The sequence below is a fragment of the Acanthochromis polyacanthus genome, chromosome 1 (assembly GCF_021347895.1).
Source record: "Acanthochromis polyacanthus isolate Apoly-LR-REF ecotype Palm Island chromosome 1, KAUST_Apoly_ChrSc, whole genome shotgun sequence".
Lineage (NCBI taxonomy): Eukaryota > Metazoa > Chordata > Actinopteri > Pomacentridae > Acanthochromis > Acanthochromis polyacanthus.
The window spans coordinates 43,588,699-43,604,212 of NC_067113.1; the positions used below are offsets into that span (position 1 = coordinate 43,588,699).

Below are 15,514 nucleotides of genomic sequence, written 5' to 3' on the forward strand. Positions count from 1 at the left end.
ACCACACACACACACACACACACACACACACACACACACACACACACACACACACACACACACACACACACACACACACACACACACAGTCTCTGTATCTCACCTGAGTAGTGGAGAGCAGAGAAGAGCTCGTCTGCTCTGAAGATCCTCACCGGTTCGCTGGAGTTTCCCTCCAGGTTGTACAGATCCAGATCAGAGCTGCAACAAAAACACATCATCATCAGGTCAATATACAACTGAGGGACTTTTTGTATCATAGTCGACATTTTTGCTGTTTTCAGGCCTAAAATCAACATGGCCGCCTATAACCAAACACCACATGGCATTTTTACACAAAGATTCTTCTAAATGTTCTACATACAATTGAGTGAAATTAAAGCTGAAAGTTATTTATAAAGATATTGTAGTAAACCTGTTGACATGTTAGAAATCCACACTTGACTCAAACACCACTTTATATTAAATAACTCAGAAAGCCTTGGAGTCTTGCCAGTCTTTTCTTCAGGAGGAAATGACATCATGACAGAAAACGACAAAACCGAGACACAAAACGACAAAAATGAGATACGAAACAACAAAAATGAGACACGAAACGACAAAAATGAGAAACGAAACAACAAAAATGAGACACGAAATGACAAAACCAAAGCACAAAATGACAAAAATGAGACAGAAAACGACAAGAACAAAACAAAGAAATAACTGAAAATCAAAAAAACAACTGTTGTATTTTCAAGAATTTCAATTGTTTTTATTTTAAATTAAATCATGTTTATTTTTTGGATTTGAACTGATTAATTTATATTATACACTGATGAAAATACAATAAATTCCCACCCTATACTTCTATTTAGCTTATTTATTTGACATCCCCAGTGGTATCTGATTTTAGAAATTTATTTATAGTTTTAACAGTTTCAAATAAAAAGAAAATATTTTAGGAGGAAAATGGAAATGTTTTTTTGTTGTTTTTTTTTACATTTACACAGTGCATTTCTGTAATTTTAATGACAGAATAATAGAATAAAAAGGATAAATTCTGTAAAATTATGTTCTGTGTTACAGTGTAGACAATGTATTATTTCCAGTCTTCAAAAACAATTAATAATCCAGATCATTTTTATTTTGGAATCTCATTTATCTGCATGAATTAAACCGCTTTAGCTCCATATTTTTTTTGCCGATAAGAAACTTCCATCACATTTGAACAGTCAGTGACTATGAACAGTGGCCCAAAGGCTCTATGTGCTGTGTGGGAGTGGAGCTCATAATAAGCTAATTAGTGCCATTATGTAATTATTGGTTGTTGAAGAACTGGGCAGAGGAAGTTCTGTGTTTCTGCTATCGGTTACATTCATTCATTCGGCCTCTGCATTCATAGTTGTGAGTTTATTTATCAGTAGAAAAGGTCTTTTTACTCACCCGAACATGCAGTCTCCAGTAAACGGATCACAGTCTCCTGCACAGTCGCACGGACGGCAGCCATATTCGTGGAAGCCCCAGTATCCCACCATGCACCTGTCGCAGTGGGCTCCGCCTACTCCAGGTTTGCAGATGCAGTTTCCGTTGGAAGGGTCGCAGAGCGAACCGTCAGCCAGGTGGAAGGGCATCGAGCCCAGGGGGTGACAGCTGCATGCTAAGAGGGGGAAAAAGTGGAATTAATTTACATAACAAGATAATAATGTCAATAAAAGTCATGAACATAAAGACTGCATTAGATTGAAACTGCTTTTGATGTGTTTGTTTTCTTCACAAGACGCAGAAATTTCAAAATCTTGGCAAGCAGCGGCAACATTTTTGTGAGTTTTAGCTCACAGTCGATTAAAACAGGAATCACAGAGCGATGATAGATTTACAAAACTGTCTCTGGTCTCTATCAAACCATCAGCAGTGTGGCTAAATGGTGTGTTTCCCAACCACTGGCTCACCACGACACACCCAAAAATGTGTTTCTAATTTTGAATCAACAAGAGCACGGATGTCAAACAAAAGTGAACAACTGTGGTGTTATTTCAAATAAACCAAAGCATCACATTTATCTTTTATGACATGTTGATGTTTGAAAGCTACATTTCATCATTTAAACCACATTTACAATATAACCAAAGACATTTAGCATGTTATTCAGTGCTGATTATCCAATGTTAGTATGCTAACAGATTCAAAATATCATAAACATGGCTAACGTCCTGTAATTCACTGCCAAATGTGTTAATGTGTAGAAATTACCAGTATTGTAGATTTTTTTCTATTATACCATTAGCTGATTTTAACCCTTGTGTTGTCCTTACCAAAAAATGTTGTTGCCTTGTCTGAAAAAAGTAGAAAAATTCAGAAAAAATTTCCCCAAAATTATAAAAATTTTCAAAATCTTCAGGAAAAAAATTCCTGAAAATTTTCCTTCAAAAGTTTCATTTTTTAAATAAAAAATCCCCAAATTTGACAGTGAAATTCACTGGATTTTGGTTGATTTTTTATCTGAATGGTCTTTTAAAAAATTTTAATTTTTTTTACACTAAAAAATGTTCAAAAATTCCCCCCCAAAAAATTTGAAAATGTTGGAGTTTTCACTGTGAAAATATATATATATTTTTGCACATTTTAAAAACTTTAAAATGGGTCAATTGACCCGCACGGACGACACGAGGGTTTAAGAGTCTGTAGAAATGATAGTGGCTATGTGAGGTCACACTTTAGTGCAATAATGATGCTAAGAGCTAAATGCTAACATGTTGATGTTTAGCACTGCTTAGCATAATGGCACTCTGGTTTAATGTGTTAGAATGAAACATTCTGTAATTATCACTAAACATTTGCTAATTAGCACTAAACACAAAGAACAAGAGGTAAAATAAAACTAAAAATGTGGCTACATGTAAGCACTTTGATTGAAGTACCAACAACAGGGACAACCAAAGGAGGAATGTGCAAATTAAATGCTAAGATAATTTATCTAAATGTTATCGTAATGTGGTAGCCAAAACCTAAAGTCTCACTGTGATGTTGGATGAAATGTCACATTTAAATCAGACAGATGTATGATCGTCGATAGAAAATGAAGTACACATAATAACAAAGAAATAAAACAATAAAAAGTGATGCAATAAAAATAAAAATAGAAAACAAAACCATATCAGTGGGGCAGTGAGTCGAAAGGTCTTGTAGGTCGACACATTTGCTGACGAGCAGATTATAATTTATCACCAGCACTTAAGTATCAGTCGCTCTATTGCAGTGGTCGGCAACTGGCGGCCCGTGGGCCAAAACTGGCCCGTCAGGAATAATATCTGGCCTGCCAGATGATTTTGAAAATTTGATTTGGCACGGAGCCAAGCCAGTCCGTCACCGCAACACGAAACTCGCGTGGTCGGCTGCTGCCGGGCATTTCCGCGGTTGCGCTACTGGTCGGACACGGTTGTACCAGCCAGATTTCACTGAGCAACAGTGTGTGCAAAACGTGTGTGTGTCTCGGGAGTCATTTTTAATACATCTGTGATCAGAATTGAGACGTGTGTCCCAAGCAGCAGCGATCAGCTGTAGAAGCTCCGCTGCTCGCGGTATCGCCCCCCCGCTCGCGGAATCGGAGCGCAGCCCCTCGCAGGTTGGCCCGCTGTTCGATTGTTTACAAACATTTTGTCCCGAAGCCACATCTACTTGCCGACCCCTGCTCTATTGTCTGTGTGACGTTGCTGCAATCAAAGGGTTCTCTTATTTTCTTATCTCTGTTTCTTTGTGACATACTCATCAAAACTAAATGTCTAAACCACGGGTGTCAAACTTATCTTAGTTCAGTTCCGCAAAAACAAGACATAAAACAACAAAAGTGAGAAACAAAATGACAAAAAATGACACAAGAAATTACAGAAATGACACAAATGAGACAAAAAATGGCAAAAATATACACAAAGTGACAAAAATGAGAAACAAAATGACAAAAACATAAGACAAAAGTCAGACCGAAAAAAAGAAAAAATAAGAAAAACCAGACAAAATGTGACAAAAATTAGACACAAAATGACAAAAGAACAATCTAGTATTTTACTTTATGATCAAAACAACTTGTCATGGTCCAGAAATAATTTTGAATCAATAATTTTACTAATTTACAATCCGCAGTTAATGTCTTCTCTGGAATTTTTACACTTTGAGGGCCGGATTGGAGCCTCTGGAGGACCAGTTTTGACCCGCGGGCCGCATGTTTGACACCCCTGACCTAAACCAAATCCTGTCCTAATTCTCACCTGAACCCTAACACAGCCTCAGACCGGCCTGCATGTCCTCAAGGTCTGCTGGTCCTCACAAAGACAGGAGTGCACAGGAAAACTCTCACTCTCTCCCTCCCTCGTGTCCCCTCTAATTGTGTGCTGATAGGGTGTTCTTTAAACAACCTCCAAAAACAATACACTGCACACACACTGCAACACCCACCCATGTTTCCACTGGCAGTCTGAGAAAACTACTGTCTGCTGGGACCCGGAGCCTTTCAGGAGGAGGTGTCGGGCCTCCCCACATAAATCTGTCCTATCTCGGGGCCAGACGGGAGGGAGAGACGTGGTGAAGGAGAGGCAGAAGACGAGGAGATGGAAACAAAGAGGGGATGTCGTTTGGAGCCATTTCTCTTCGGTTTAATGATGCTTGAAGCCTGACTGGCAGTAAATGACTGCTTACTGTACACCCAGAAGCCCTCCAAGCTCCTTCTTTTATCACTAATGCTGCCTTTGATTGCAGAAAAACTGAGAAAAAACAACAACTGTAAATCAACGGGGGTTTTCAGACCGAACTTTGTGACATGTAGTTAAATTTGCACGTCTGCAAACAAACACGACTGCATGGTTTTAAAAACACAGATTAAAGTTCATTCTTGATCTCAGATGCTCTGTTTCTTCCCATTTTTTTATGAGCACTTTAATGAGTTCTTTAGATACATTGCTCACCATAAAAATAAAAATATGCAGCTCTGTTAAACGTCTGTGAGTCAAAGTTGTTGTGGCTTGTAGATTGAAATTTATTTGCTGCTTAACCCTGTAAAACCCACTACACACAATATACACATATTTTATATATTTATTGTTTTATTTTTATTATATATATATATATATATATATATATATATATATATATATATATATATAAATTACTTATAAATAAAAATTACTTATAGAATTATATATATATATATATATATAATTCTATAAGTAATTTTTATTTATTTACAAATATAATTTTATATATAATTTCTTTGTTTTATTTCAATTATTTGGCTAATTTTTTTCTCTATTTGGGTTTTACAGGGTTAATGTCCTAACATTAGCACTAAAGCTGAAGATGCAGAATTAGTTGATGCACATTCAAGCGTACTTTCATTAATTACTGATTCAGCATTTAATGATTAAAACACACTAAATCTCTCCTGTGTAGTTACGGTTGTTTGTAATAAAAATTTGCTGACTGCCAGAAAAGGAAGTTGAATTTGTAAAGTACATTTCTAAAGCCCCTTTTGAAGTAGACTTCATGTCATTTCATGCCATTATTAGAGAGTTTACACAAGAGAAAAGACGAAACCTGCACAAGATCTTAAATTTCATAGTTCATTACTTGTGTAAATCATTTATCAAACACAAAAGCAAAACCTTGTCTGGTTTTAGCCCCTCTAACCCGAGGATTTATTGCTTTCTCTCTGTTTTACATCACGGTCGACTGCAAATCTTTGCATGTTGAACTGTCCTTCATAAAAAACTAGAAACGCATTAATGCTTCCATGAGTCTGAAACAGACAGAAAGTACATTCCCAAAAGCTTATTCATCAAGTGGAAATATCAGTCTAAGTTTGCCTGTAAAATATGTGCATTTGCAGCATTTGTGATGTTGAATATTTGGATTTTGGACAAACAATACGTCTGAAAATTAAATAAAAATGATGCAAAAACCATCAACAGTGACGATTACTGCAGGGCAGATAATTCAAGAAGTCTGTCCATCATTTAGTTCAACATATTTTAACCTCTTCCTGAAAGGAGACGTGATGTTTGTGTCTGTTTTTAAGCGTTGCCCTGAAAGCACGATGTCACATCAACCTTCTTGAGCTTCAAACCAGACAGTTTATCAGACGAATCATTCAGGACAGCGAAGATAAGATAAACCTTATGCTAGAACCGAACGGTACGATATCAATAAAATCATAAAGATATCACATTTATACACAAGGACGTGCACACAAGGCCATATCTGCACTATTGTTTAGTCAGCAGCAGCCTCCACGTGTTAATAATTAACAGAGATTACAGCAGTGCCTCTGTTCCAAGCAAAGCCGGAACACGTGTGACGGTGTGTTTGGTAAGCGTGCGAGTTTACATATCTGCGTGAGAATTTACGAGCATTTGAAGGGGGTCATACCACAAGGACTCCTGTGAGTAAACATGCGTGTGTCGAAGAAAGCTGTCAGCTACAAGAGCCCTGACAAGGAAAACTTTATGAGCGTGTGCTGAGACATGACGAGACACCTGCCCGAACAACCGCAGAAAAACCCGGCGAAGACAAAAATCTCCCCACAAACACACACCGTAGCTCTCCTTCCCAGTAAGCTGTTTTGGTGTGTACGAGCTTGCGTGAAGCTCGACGAGAGTGTTTTCTTTTCTGGGCCCCTCGGAGGCTGGTATGAAAAAATGTTCCTCACGACCGAGGGAAATTCCTCCATTGTCAGCGAGCGGCTACGGCGGGATTTCACAACCCGCGCCTTCGTCTCGGGGGTTCTCCAGACACGCCGTCACTCCTTTTTCCTATCAATCAGCCGTCAGTCGGGATCGTTAGCCGCCATAGTTTGTGCACAGGTGGGTTTTCAGGTGGAAGGAAAAGGCAGCCAAACACCGAAACTAATCTCTGAAATTCAAACCCTTGCACATCACACCTGCTATAAAGAAGGTGGTGCATCTGTTTCTTATCAGACGTGCAGAGATAACAGAAAAAGACACGGGGGAAAATACTGAGCTGCTCTAAGATCCTGAGTCAGTGGTTAATTAACTCCAAGCAGAATAGCTTGGCTTAAAAAAGCTGGTAATGATTTATGAGTTTGGAAGACATGATATTGTTTATGAATATGACAAGGGTAAAGAATAGGGGGGAAACACAGGCTAGCATGGGTTAGCCTCTATTGCTAACGCTAACCCAAGCAGACAATGTGCCACTAATCAAGAATTGCATGGAGGGGATTTCTTTAACGGAGCGGATCACTGCACAAGCCAAGTTTCCTGCAGCAATATGGAAGGATGATACCCCTCACTTGTGGGTTTCTTTTCTTTGCACTATTTTGCATCCCTGTACCATTCAATTCAAATCAAATGCTTCACAGGAAAGGCATGGCACTGCGACCTAGCGGCAACTTCATCAAGCAAAATAAAAGGACATTCGATTTAAAAAAAAAACAAAAAACAGTTTAAGATGCCACTTCCAGCATTAAAATGAAGAGCTGAGACAGAACCGCCAGCATAAACTGGATAAACAGGATGGAGTGCAGGGAAATGTTTGGTCTCCTGACACTGCATGGTCGTAACTTTAGTGACCCTCTGGCTTTTGATACAGCATCACATTTACGTCACAAATGTAGATATGTTCATTAAGTTTGTTCCCAACCAAACACCTAAAAAAATACTGACATACCATTCCTATTAGTTACTCCGGCTTCCTCCCACAGACCAAAACCTCTGTGCACAGACACAGGGAGGATTGAGGGTTATAATAAAAGACCGTATTTCACCTGTAATGATGTGCAATAACTGATATGAAAAAGGAAAGCAAAGCATGATGACGCCCAATCCTAAACGATAGCCAATGTAATCTTCCTCCTCTCTGTTTTTAAATGGTCTGGTGCTATCTGACAGTTGTTTTGGATTCAATTAGATGTGCATACATGAACACACACACACACACACACTCCGGTCCAGCATACCTGCAGGTCTGAGCTCACTGGGTCACATCTGACAGATAATCAGAGGGGGAATGTAGCCACCGCTCTCTGTTTATGGATGACTATCTCGTGTTTACTTAAAACTCGTCTCATCAGCGGAGGGCAGCACGCCACTGGAAGGGAGAGGAGACCCTCACACGTTTAACCCTCGTGTCGTCCTGCGGGTCAAAACTGACCCAGTTTGAAAATGTGGGGAAAAAAAATATTTTCACAGTGAAACTTCTGATGTCCACATTTTCAACATTTTTGGGAAATCGTGCAACATGTGTTGGTTGAAAAAAAGAAATGTTAAAAATGTTTCTTAAGAACATTCACACACACACACACAAAAAAATCAACCAAAATCCAGTAAAATTAGTTGGATTTTGGTTGATTTTTTTCTGAATGTTGTTAAAGAAAATATTAGAAGTTTTACTGATATACATGTAATCATTTTAGATATTTTTAGGACTTTTTTTTTTAGAAGATTTTTACCCATTTTTTGAAAATATTTACAAGAATTTTCTTACCAAACTGGCTGTTTTTTAAAAAATGAATCTTTAAGAGAAACTTTTAAGGAATTACTGGAATTTTCTTTGAGACCAGCGACACAAAACAAAACAAAGAGAGCCAAAAAATTTGATTAAAAAGTTATAAAGTGACAAAAAATGGACAAAATCAAGGCAAAAAAAATACACAAATGACAGAAACGAGGCAAAAAAATGACAAAAAAGACACCAAACGCCAAAACTGAGACAAAGAAGAATGCATAAAGCCAAATATAAAATGACAAAAAACAAAAGCGAGACAAAAAGCAAACACAAAACAACAAAAATGGGAAACAAAACGACAAAAATGTGAGACAAAAATCTGACAAAGAAAACAGCAAAAACAAGACAAAATATTACAAAAATGAGACACATTCAGAAAAAAAAATCAACAAATCATTTTTTCTGAATGTTCTTAAAGAAAATATTAGAATTTTGATAAATATATCATCACTTTAGATATTTTTCGAATTGTTTTTGGAATATTTTTACTCATTGAAGAATTTTTTGCCAAATTTGGGGATTTTTTTAAAATAAAACTTTTCAGGGAAACCTTTAAAGAATTACTGAAATTTTCTTCCTGAAGGTTTTGCAAATTTTCAGAAATTTTGGGATTTTTTTTGCTGCATTTTTTAAAAAAAATTTTCAGACAAAGAAGCAATATTTTTTGGTGCCTGTAAATGAGGACAACAGGAGGGTTAAAACTAGCCACAGTGATTCCACCCGAAGCAGCCCGAGCTCTGAGTCACATCTGAAAAATGGAGAAAACAAGCCGAGAGATGGACAAGCGGGAGTGTGGAGCGTTGAGTCAAGACGTAGGAATGCCGCCATCTGATGATTAACTACGGCGTAAACCTTGGATGGAGAGTGGGCCATCACACACACACACACACACACACACACAAACACACACACACACACTCAGAGCCAGGTGCACGTCAGGATCCAGCACGTCCCGGCTTGCGATCCTCAGCATTCCTTGAGAGAATGAGAGCTCTGTGCCAGTGTGTGAGGTTAACGCCGTGACTCACGCCAGCTACACTTTGTCACCTTTGTGGTGAGATGTGATTAATTCTGCTTCCTGTCATCTTCATAGTGTGTTCTACTCGTCATGGTAATGAGCTTCAAAACACATCATCTAATATTTCACCGTGAAATTCCAACAGTCGCCTCACATAAACGGACGATGCGACATGAAATATACAATGTGATAAAACATGAGATTACATGTGCGGTTTTACTGTAGGGATGCGGCTACATCAGGGGTGTCAAACATGCGGCCCATGGGCCAAAACTGGCCCTCCAGAGGGTCCAATCTGGCCCTCACAGTGTAAAAATGACAGAGAAGACATTAACTGCAGATTGTAAATTAATAAAACCTTAAATTTAAAATAATTTCTAGACAATTTGCTGGATTTTGGTTGAGTTTTTTGTGAATGTTCTTAAGAAACATTTTTAACATTTCTTTTTCCACCAAAAAATGTTTAAAGATTTCCCAAAAATGTTGAACTGTGTGAACACTGAATTTTTTTTCCCCCCACATTTTCAAACTTTAAAACGGGTCAGCTTTGACCCGCAGGACGACACGAGGGTTGAGATGTAACTGCTGAGTGTTTTCTTACGTTTGCAGGAGTCGGGGGCCGTCTGCGGTTGCTGGGGGTCTCTGTAGAAGCCGGCTTTGCATTTCTGACACTGACGCCCTTCGGTGTTGTGCAGACAGTCGCAGACGCCTCCGCTGCGCTGGCCGGACTCGCGCCACGCCGTCCAATCAAAGTGGCAGCTCTGAGCGTGTCCGTTGCACTTACACTCTGGTGTGTGAGGGAAGAAAGCAGCATCTCAGGAACAAAGATTCTGGATGTTTGGTTCTGGTTTTGTGAATCTGTGAGGCATTGTAATTATGTTTTGTAGACTTGTGGAAACTTAAAATAAATGTAATATTTGACGCATGTGTGTTTTAGAACAAGTGCACAGCAGGAAGTTAACAACTCATGACCTCTAATCTAATTTTACTAATTTGAATCCTTCACTGGTTTTCCATGTGACACTAAATCTACAAAATGCTGTTCCAGGACTCCTTTCCCTGTGAAATCTCCTCTTGGCTTAGATAAAACGCATTATTCAACATGCGGGTCAATCACTAAAATGTCAACTAAATAACCATACAAATTGAACAACTGTCTGTCACGTTTTTGCCGTTTTGTGTCTCGGTTTTGTGGTTTTGTGTCTCATTTTTGTCATTTTGGGTATGGTTTTGTCGTTTCATGTATGGTTTTTCTCGTTTTGTGTCTCATTTTTGTTGTTTCGTGCCTCCATTTTGCCATTTCATGTCTCCTTTTTGTCGTTCTGTGTATCAGTTTTGTCATTTTGTGTATCGATTTTGTCATTTCATTTCTCAAGGAAGTGTGTTAATTCCAGATCACATGACCTGCTCCACATGATGTCATTTCCTCCTGAAGAAAAGACTGGCCAGACTCCAAGGCTTTCTGAGTTATTTAATATAAAGTAGTGTGTGAGTCAAGTGTGGATTTATGGCATGTCAACAGGTTTACTACAATATCTTTATAAATAACTTTCAATTTCAATTTCACTCAATTGTATATATAATATTTGGAAGAATCTTTGTGTAAAAATGCCATGTGGTGCTTGGTTATAGGCGGCCATGTTGATTTTAGGCCTGAAAACAGCAAAAATGTCAACTATGATACAAAAAGTCCCTCAATTACATAAATATTGACTCATGCACTTTGCACCGTTCACACCTCCCTAAAACTACCTGGAGCTCGGCTTAATGTCTCTCAGTCAAATGGTGATGATGTTTCTAGGGTGGAAAAGTTGGTTTGACTCACTCCGACATTCATGTGGAGCTCCCGTCAGTCCGTCGGCGGGCTGCCAGGGTCGGTCGTTGTAGAGCGCAGCGCAGCGCTCGCAGTGATCACCTGCAGTGTTGTGTCTGCACACACACTTCCCATGGACCTGAGAGAGACAGCAAGAGCTCATTAGCAACGGGAGACACGACGGACGGAGGTAGAGATGGAAGGACGGGAGGAACAAAGAGGTCAGCGTGATGTAGAGGAAAGTTTCCCACATGAGGACTACCTTCTTATTCCACTGGAATAACATGCCCCTCTCAAAACAAGAAAAACAAAACTTATTTCAAAGAACTTTTACCTGCCAATAGAACAAGTGAAAAATGTCTTGGTAAGATTTCCTTGAAATAAGATGTGATATTTAGAATGTTGAGATTTTAAAATTAGCTGGGAAAACTTATTTTAAGCTGTATTTTACCGGGATTGTCAAGCTTAGGTGTCTTAATCCTCCTTTTGTCCTCATTTATGGCACCAAAAAATATTGTTGCCTTGTCTGAAAAAAATTCGGCAAATAAAAAATCCCCAAATTTATAAAAATTTGTAAAATCTTCAGTAAGAAAATTACACAGACGTTTCCCTTAAAAGTTTTATTTTTAAGAAAAAAAAATCCCAAATTTGGTAAGAAATTAAAAAAAGTTAAAAAATGAAAATTGCAAATATTTTCAAAAAATGAATTAAATCTTCCAAAAAAATCCTAAAAATATCTAAAGTGATTCCATATATATGATTAAAATTTTTAATACTTTCTTTAAGAACATTCAGAAAAAAAAACAACCAAAAATTCACTGGATTTCGGTAAATTTTTTTCCGAATGTTCTTAAAGAAAGATTTGTTTAATGTTTCTTTTTTCCATCAAAAAATGTTCAAAAACTTCCCAAAAAATATCAAAAATGTGGAAGTTTTCACTGTGATTTTTTTTAACCACACTTTTCAAACGTTAAAACGAATCAAATTGACCTGCAGGACGACACGAGGATTAAGACAAGATCATTCCAAGATTGTTTGACTGAGCAAGATATTTAAGATGCATTGTCCTAAAACAAGTCCCTCCATCTTGCTGAAATGTCACTTGTTAAGTGAATTTATCTTAAATCAAGTGGGATGAGACACTTTGACTAAATAGACTTTTGAGTTTTTGCAGTGCACCATTTCCACCTTCTGTGCCTCTTCTCTTTCTTATTTCCTCTGGCTCCATCTCTTTCTCTCGCCTGAAATTAGTGAACGGAGATTGATTGTTTGGCTTCATTGCTGGAAACGAGAACGGGCCTCCGCTCTGAAAAGCCTGTGTGTGCGCTTATGAGTATGAGAAGAGTGCAAGTATGCAGCGCTGAGAGCACAATAACAATCTCCTTGTCATTCCTGGGAGCTGGAATGCCATGCATGCTGGATAATGATTGAAGGGGAGGGGGGGCAAGGCATCTGAGGAAGCTCTTTATTTGTTTGCGTTACACCGTGCGACTGTAATGTAGGACACACAATTATACAACGACTACAGAGGTAGACTAATCAACGTGCGCACAGGCATAGAAAACAGCCTCAGATACACGAAAACACACACCGATTCTCCTTTCCCACGGTGCGTGATGCGTCGCCAGCTCCTGAATGGCTCTGACTAACACACAAACGCACTGAGAATAGACTTTAAACACATCCACATGTTACAGGAGCTGAGCTACAAACAACATGTCCCCTGCCTGAACTGACCCCAGATCAGCCCCCGAAACGAACGCACACATGACTGGTTTTTACGCACATGGCGAAAGCATTTCAATCGCGCTAATAGGGGGGAGCAATTGCACAAATGAGAGGTCGGAGCAAATGGGAGGCAGGAGACCTAATGACACATTTCACAAGAAAAAAGGAAGAAGAATTAATGAAAAGAGTTGGAGAAGAAAAAAGGAGATAGGAGGGAGAAGAAGGGCAGCAGCATCTGGCTCAGGTCCAGACAGCTGGTATTTCACATGTTTACCATACCGTGATACGGGGCAATTAACACATGCACACACCCAACCATGTACACTCAGACATACTGTGGACAAGCAGGGCTGGACTGAAGCTGCTGAGATGTAGAATCAGCCTTTAAATTAGTCAAATATACGGCAACAAAAAATACAGAAAAAGGTGCTTGGGGTGATTTACAACGCTCTTAGTACTGTCTGCAGCACATGCAGCAGAGCAGACAGTGGTGCGGAGTCAAGCGGTGTCGTCATAATAACTTATATTAAGATATATTTCAGGACTGTCAAGTTTGAACATTTGAGTTAAAGCTTATTTCACTTCCAGCTGCTCTTCATTTGCTTTAACCCTGAAAAACCCACTGTTGCAAAAAATACATCAGTTTTATTATTTTAAATATATTATTTTTTTTAGTATTTATTTCTAAATCAATAAATAAAGATTATTTTTTCTCATTTTTTAGATTTGGTTTTACAGATTATACATTTAGAATATTTTTTTTAATTTATTATTTTTTATTATTTATACATAGTTATATTTATAGATTATTTTTCTATTTTTTGCTAAATTTGGGCTTTACAGATTATATATACATATATAAAATATTTTTGATTTTTTTTATTATTTATATATATAAATAAATATATATTATTTCAGCTTGCTTTTCTATATTTGGGTTTTACAGATTATATATTAAGAATGTTTTAATTATTAGTTTTACTATTTATGTCTAAATAAATATATATTACTTTTGTTATTCTTTTCTATATTTAGGTTTTACAGATTACATATATATAGAATATTTTTGGTATTTTTTAAGTATTATTTTTTATTATTTATAAATAAATATACATATATTATTTTTGTTCAGTTTTTTATATTTGGGTTTTAGAGATTATATACAGATTTTTTTATTTGTTTTATTATTTATATATAAATATACATATATTACTTTTGCTCACTTTTTTCTCTATATTTAGGTTTTGCATGGTTAAATAATTCAATGCTATTAATATATTTTCATTATTTTAATAATTTTGCCTTTTAATATTTCACTGCCGTCCAGGTTTCTTATTTGTGTGAGTTTAAATAAAAGTGAATGGAGCAAATGAAAATAAACAAAATTGGCTGATATATTCAAAATTTCTTGCTCCATAAATCAGTATTGGCCAAGCTCTAGGTCAAATGAAGTGACAAATATGTAGGTTTTTAATGAGAGAATCATTTTAGGACGGTCTAACAACAGAGACATAAGGTAACAAACAAGCAAATAAACACATAACAAGGAGACAACATCATGCTCGTTTTACTGTCTCTCAACAGGGGCACAAACACATTAAAGAAGCAGAGATGAAAGCATTAAGCCTGCGGCTGAGTCATTACATGCCAACTAATTGTTTGCCAACTAAATAACTTTATAACGCAATGCTTTATCAAGCGCCTTCCCAAGTAAACAATAAAAGAAAGAAAGAAATGATGTCACTCATAATGCCTAAGATTATGTCAAAACATTGTAGAGAAATGAAGTGTACAGCTTTTATGCATCTACCTATTATACCAGCACACAATTAATGCTGTAGACTTTTTCAGTGCAGACGTTTTGGGTGCTTCCATGATGCTAACCTGTTTCCTTGCTTTCTTCACTCACATCTCAGGATGCGAGGATGGAGGAGCTGAAGCTGCCAAATGAGGAATGATTTGTTCACTCAGCATCAACAAGCTTCTGTGACAAGTCAAAATGTCAGTGCTAAGTCTTTCGTACAGATTTGTGCAAGAAAAACTAACAAGTGTGCTTTATTATTTCCAAAGTGACGTATAACACTATTAACCCTCCTGTCGTCCTGCGGGTCAAATCGACCCATTTTAAAGTTTTAAAAATGTGGAAAAAATATATATATTTTCACAGTGAAAACTTCCACATTTTAAAAATGTTTTTAGGAAATTTTTGAACATTTTTTCGTGTAAAAAAACAAATTACAATGTTTTTAAGAACATTCAGAAAAAATCTACCAAAATCCAGTGAATTTCACCGTCAAATTTGGGGATTTTTTATTTAAAAAAACTAAAACTTTTGAGGGAAACTTTTCAGGAATTTTCTTCCTGAAGATTTTGCAAATACTTTTATAAATGTGGGGAAATTTTTCCTGAATTTTTGGACTTTTTTCAGACAAGGCAGCAACATTTTTTGGTAAGGACAACACGGG

The 15,514-nt window shown here is 37.3% G+C and overlaps 1 protein-coding gene across 2 annotated transcripts in view; it reads right to left on the reverse strand.

Annotated features, from left to right (window-relative positions):
* ntn4 (netrin 4) overlaps positions 1–15,514 on the reverse strand; it is a 37,858-nt gene that overhangs the window by 5,124 nt on the left and 17,220 nt on the right. For both annotated transcript variants that reach the window (XM_051953516.1, XM_051953510.1), the window contains exons 4-7: positions 11,334–11,460; positions 10,110–10,295; positions 1,423–1,636; positions 104–198 (exon numbers count right to left, since the gene is read on the reverse strand). In XM_051953516.1, the coding sequence (XP_051809476.1) occupies positions 104–198; positions 1,423–1,636; positions 10,110–10,295; positions 11,334–11,460 (622 nt within the window). The remainder of the gene's footprint in view (positions 1–103; positions 199–1,422; positions 1,637–10,109; positions 10,296–11,333; positions 11,461–15,514) is intronic.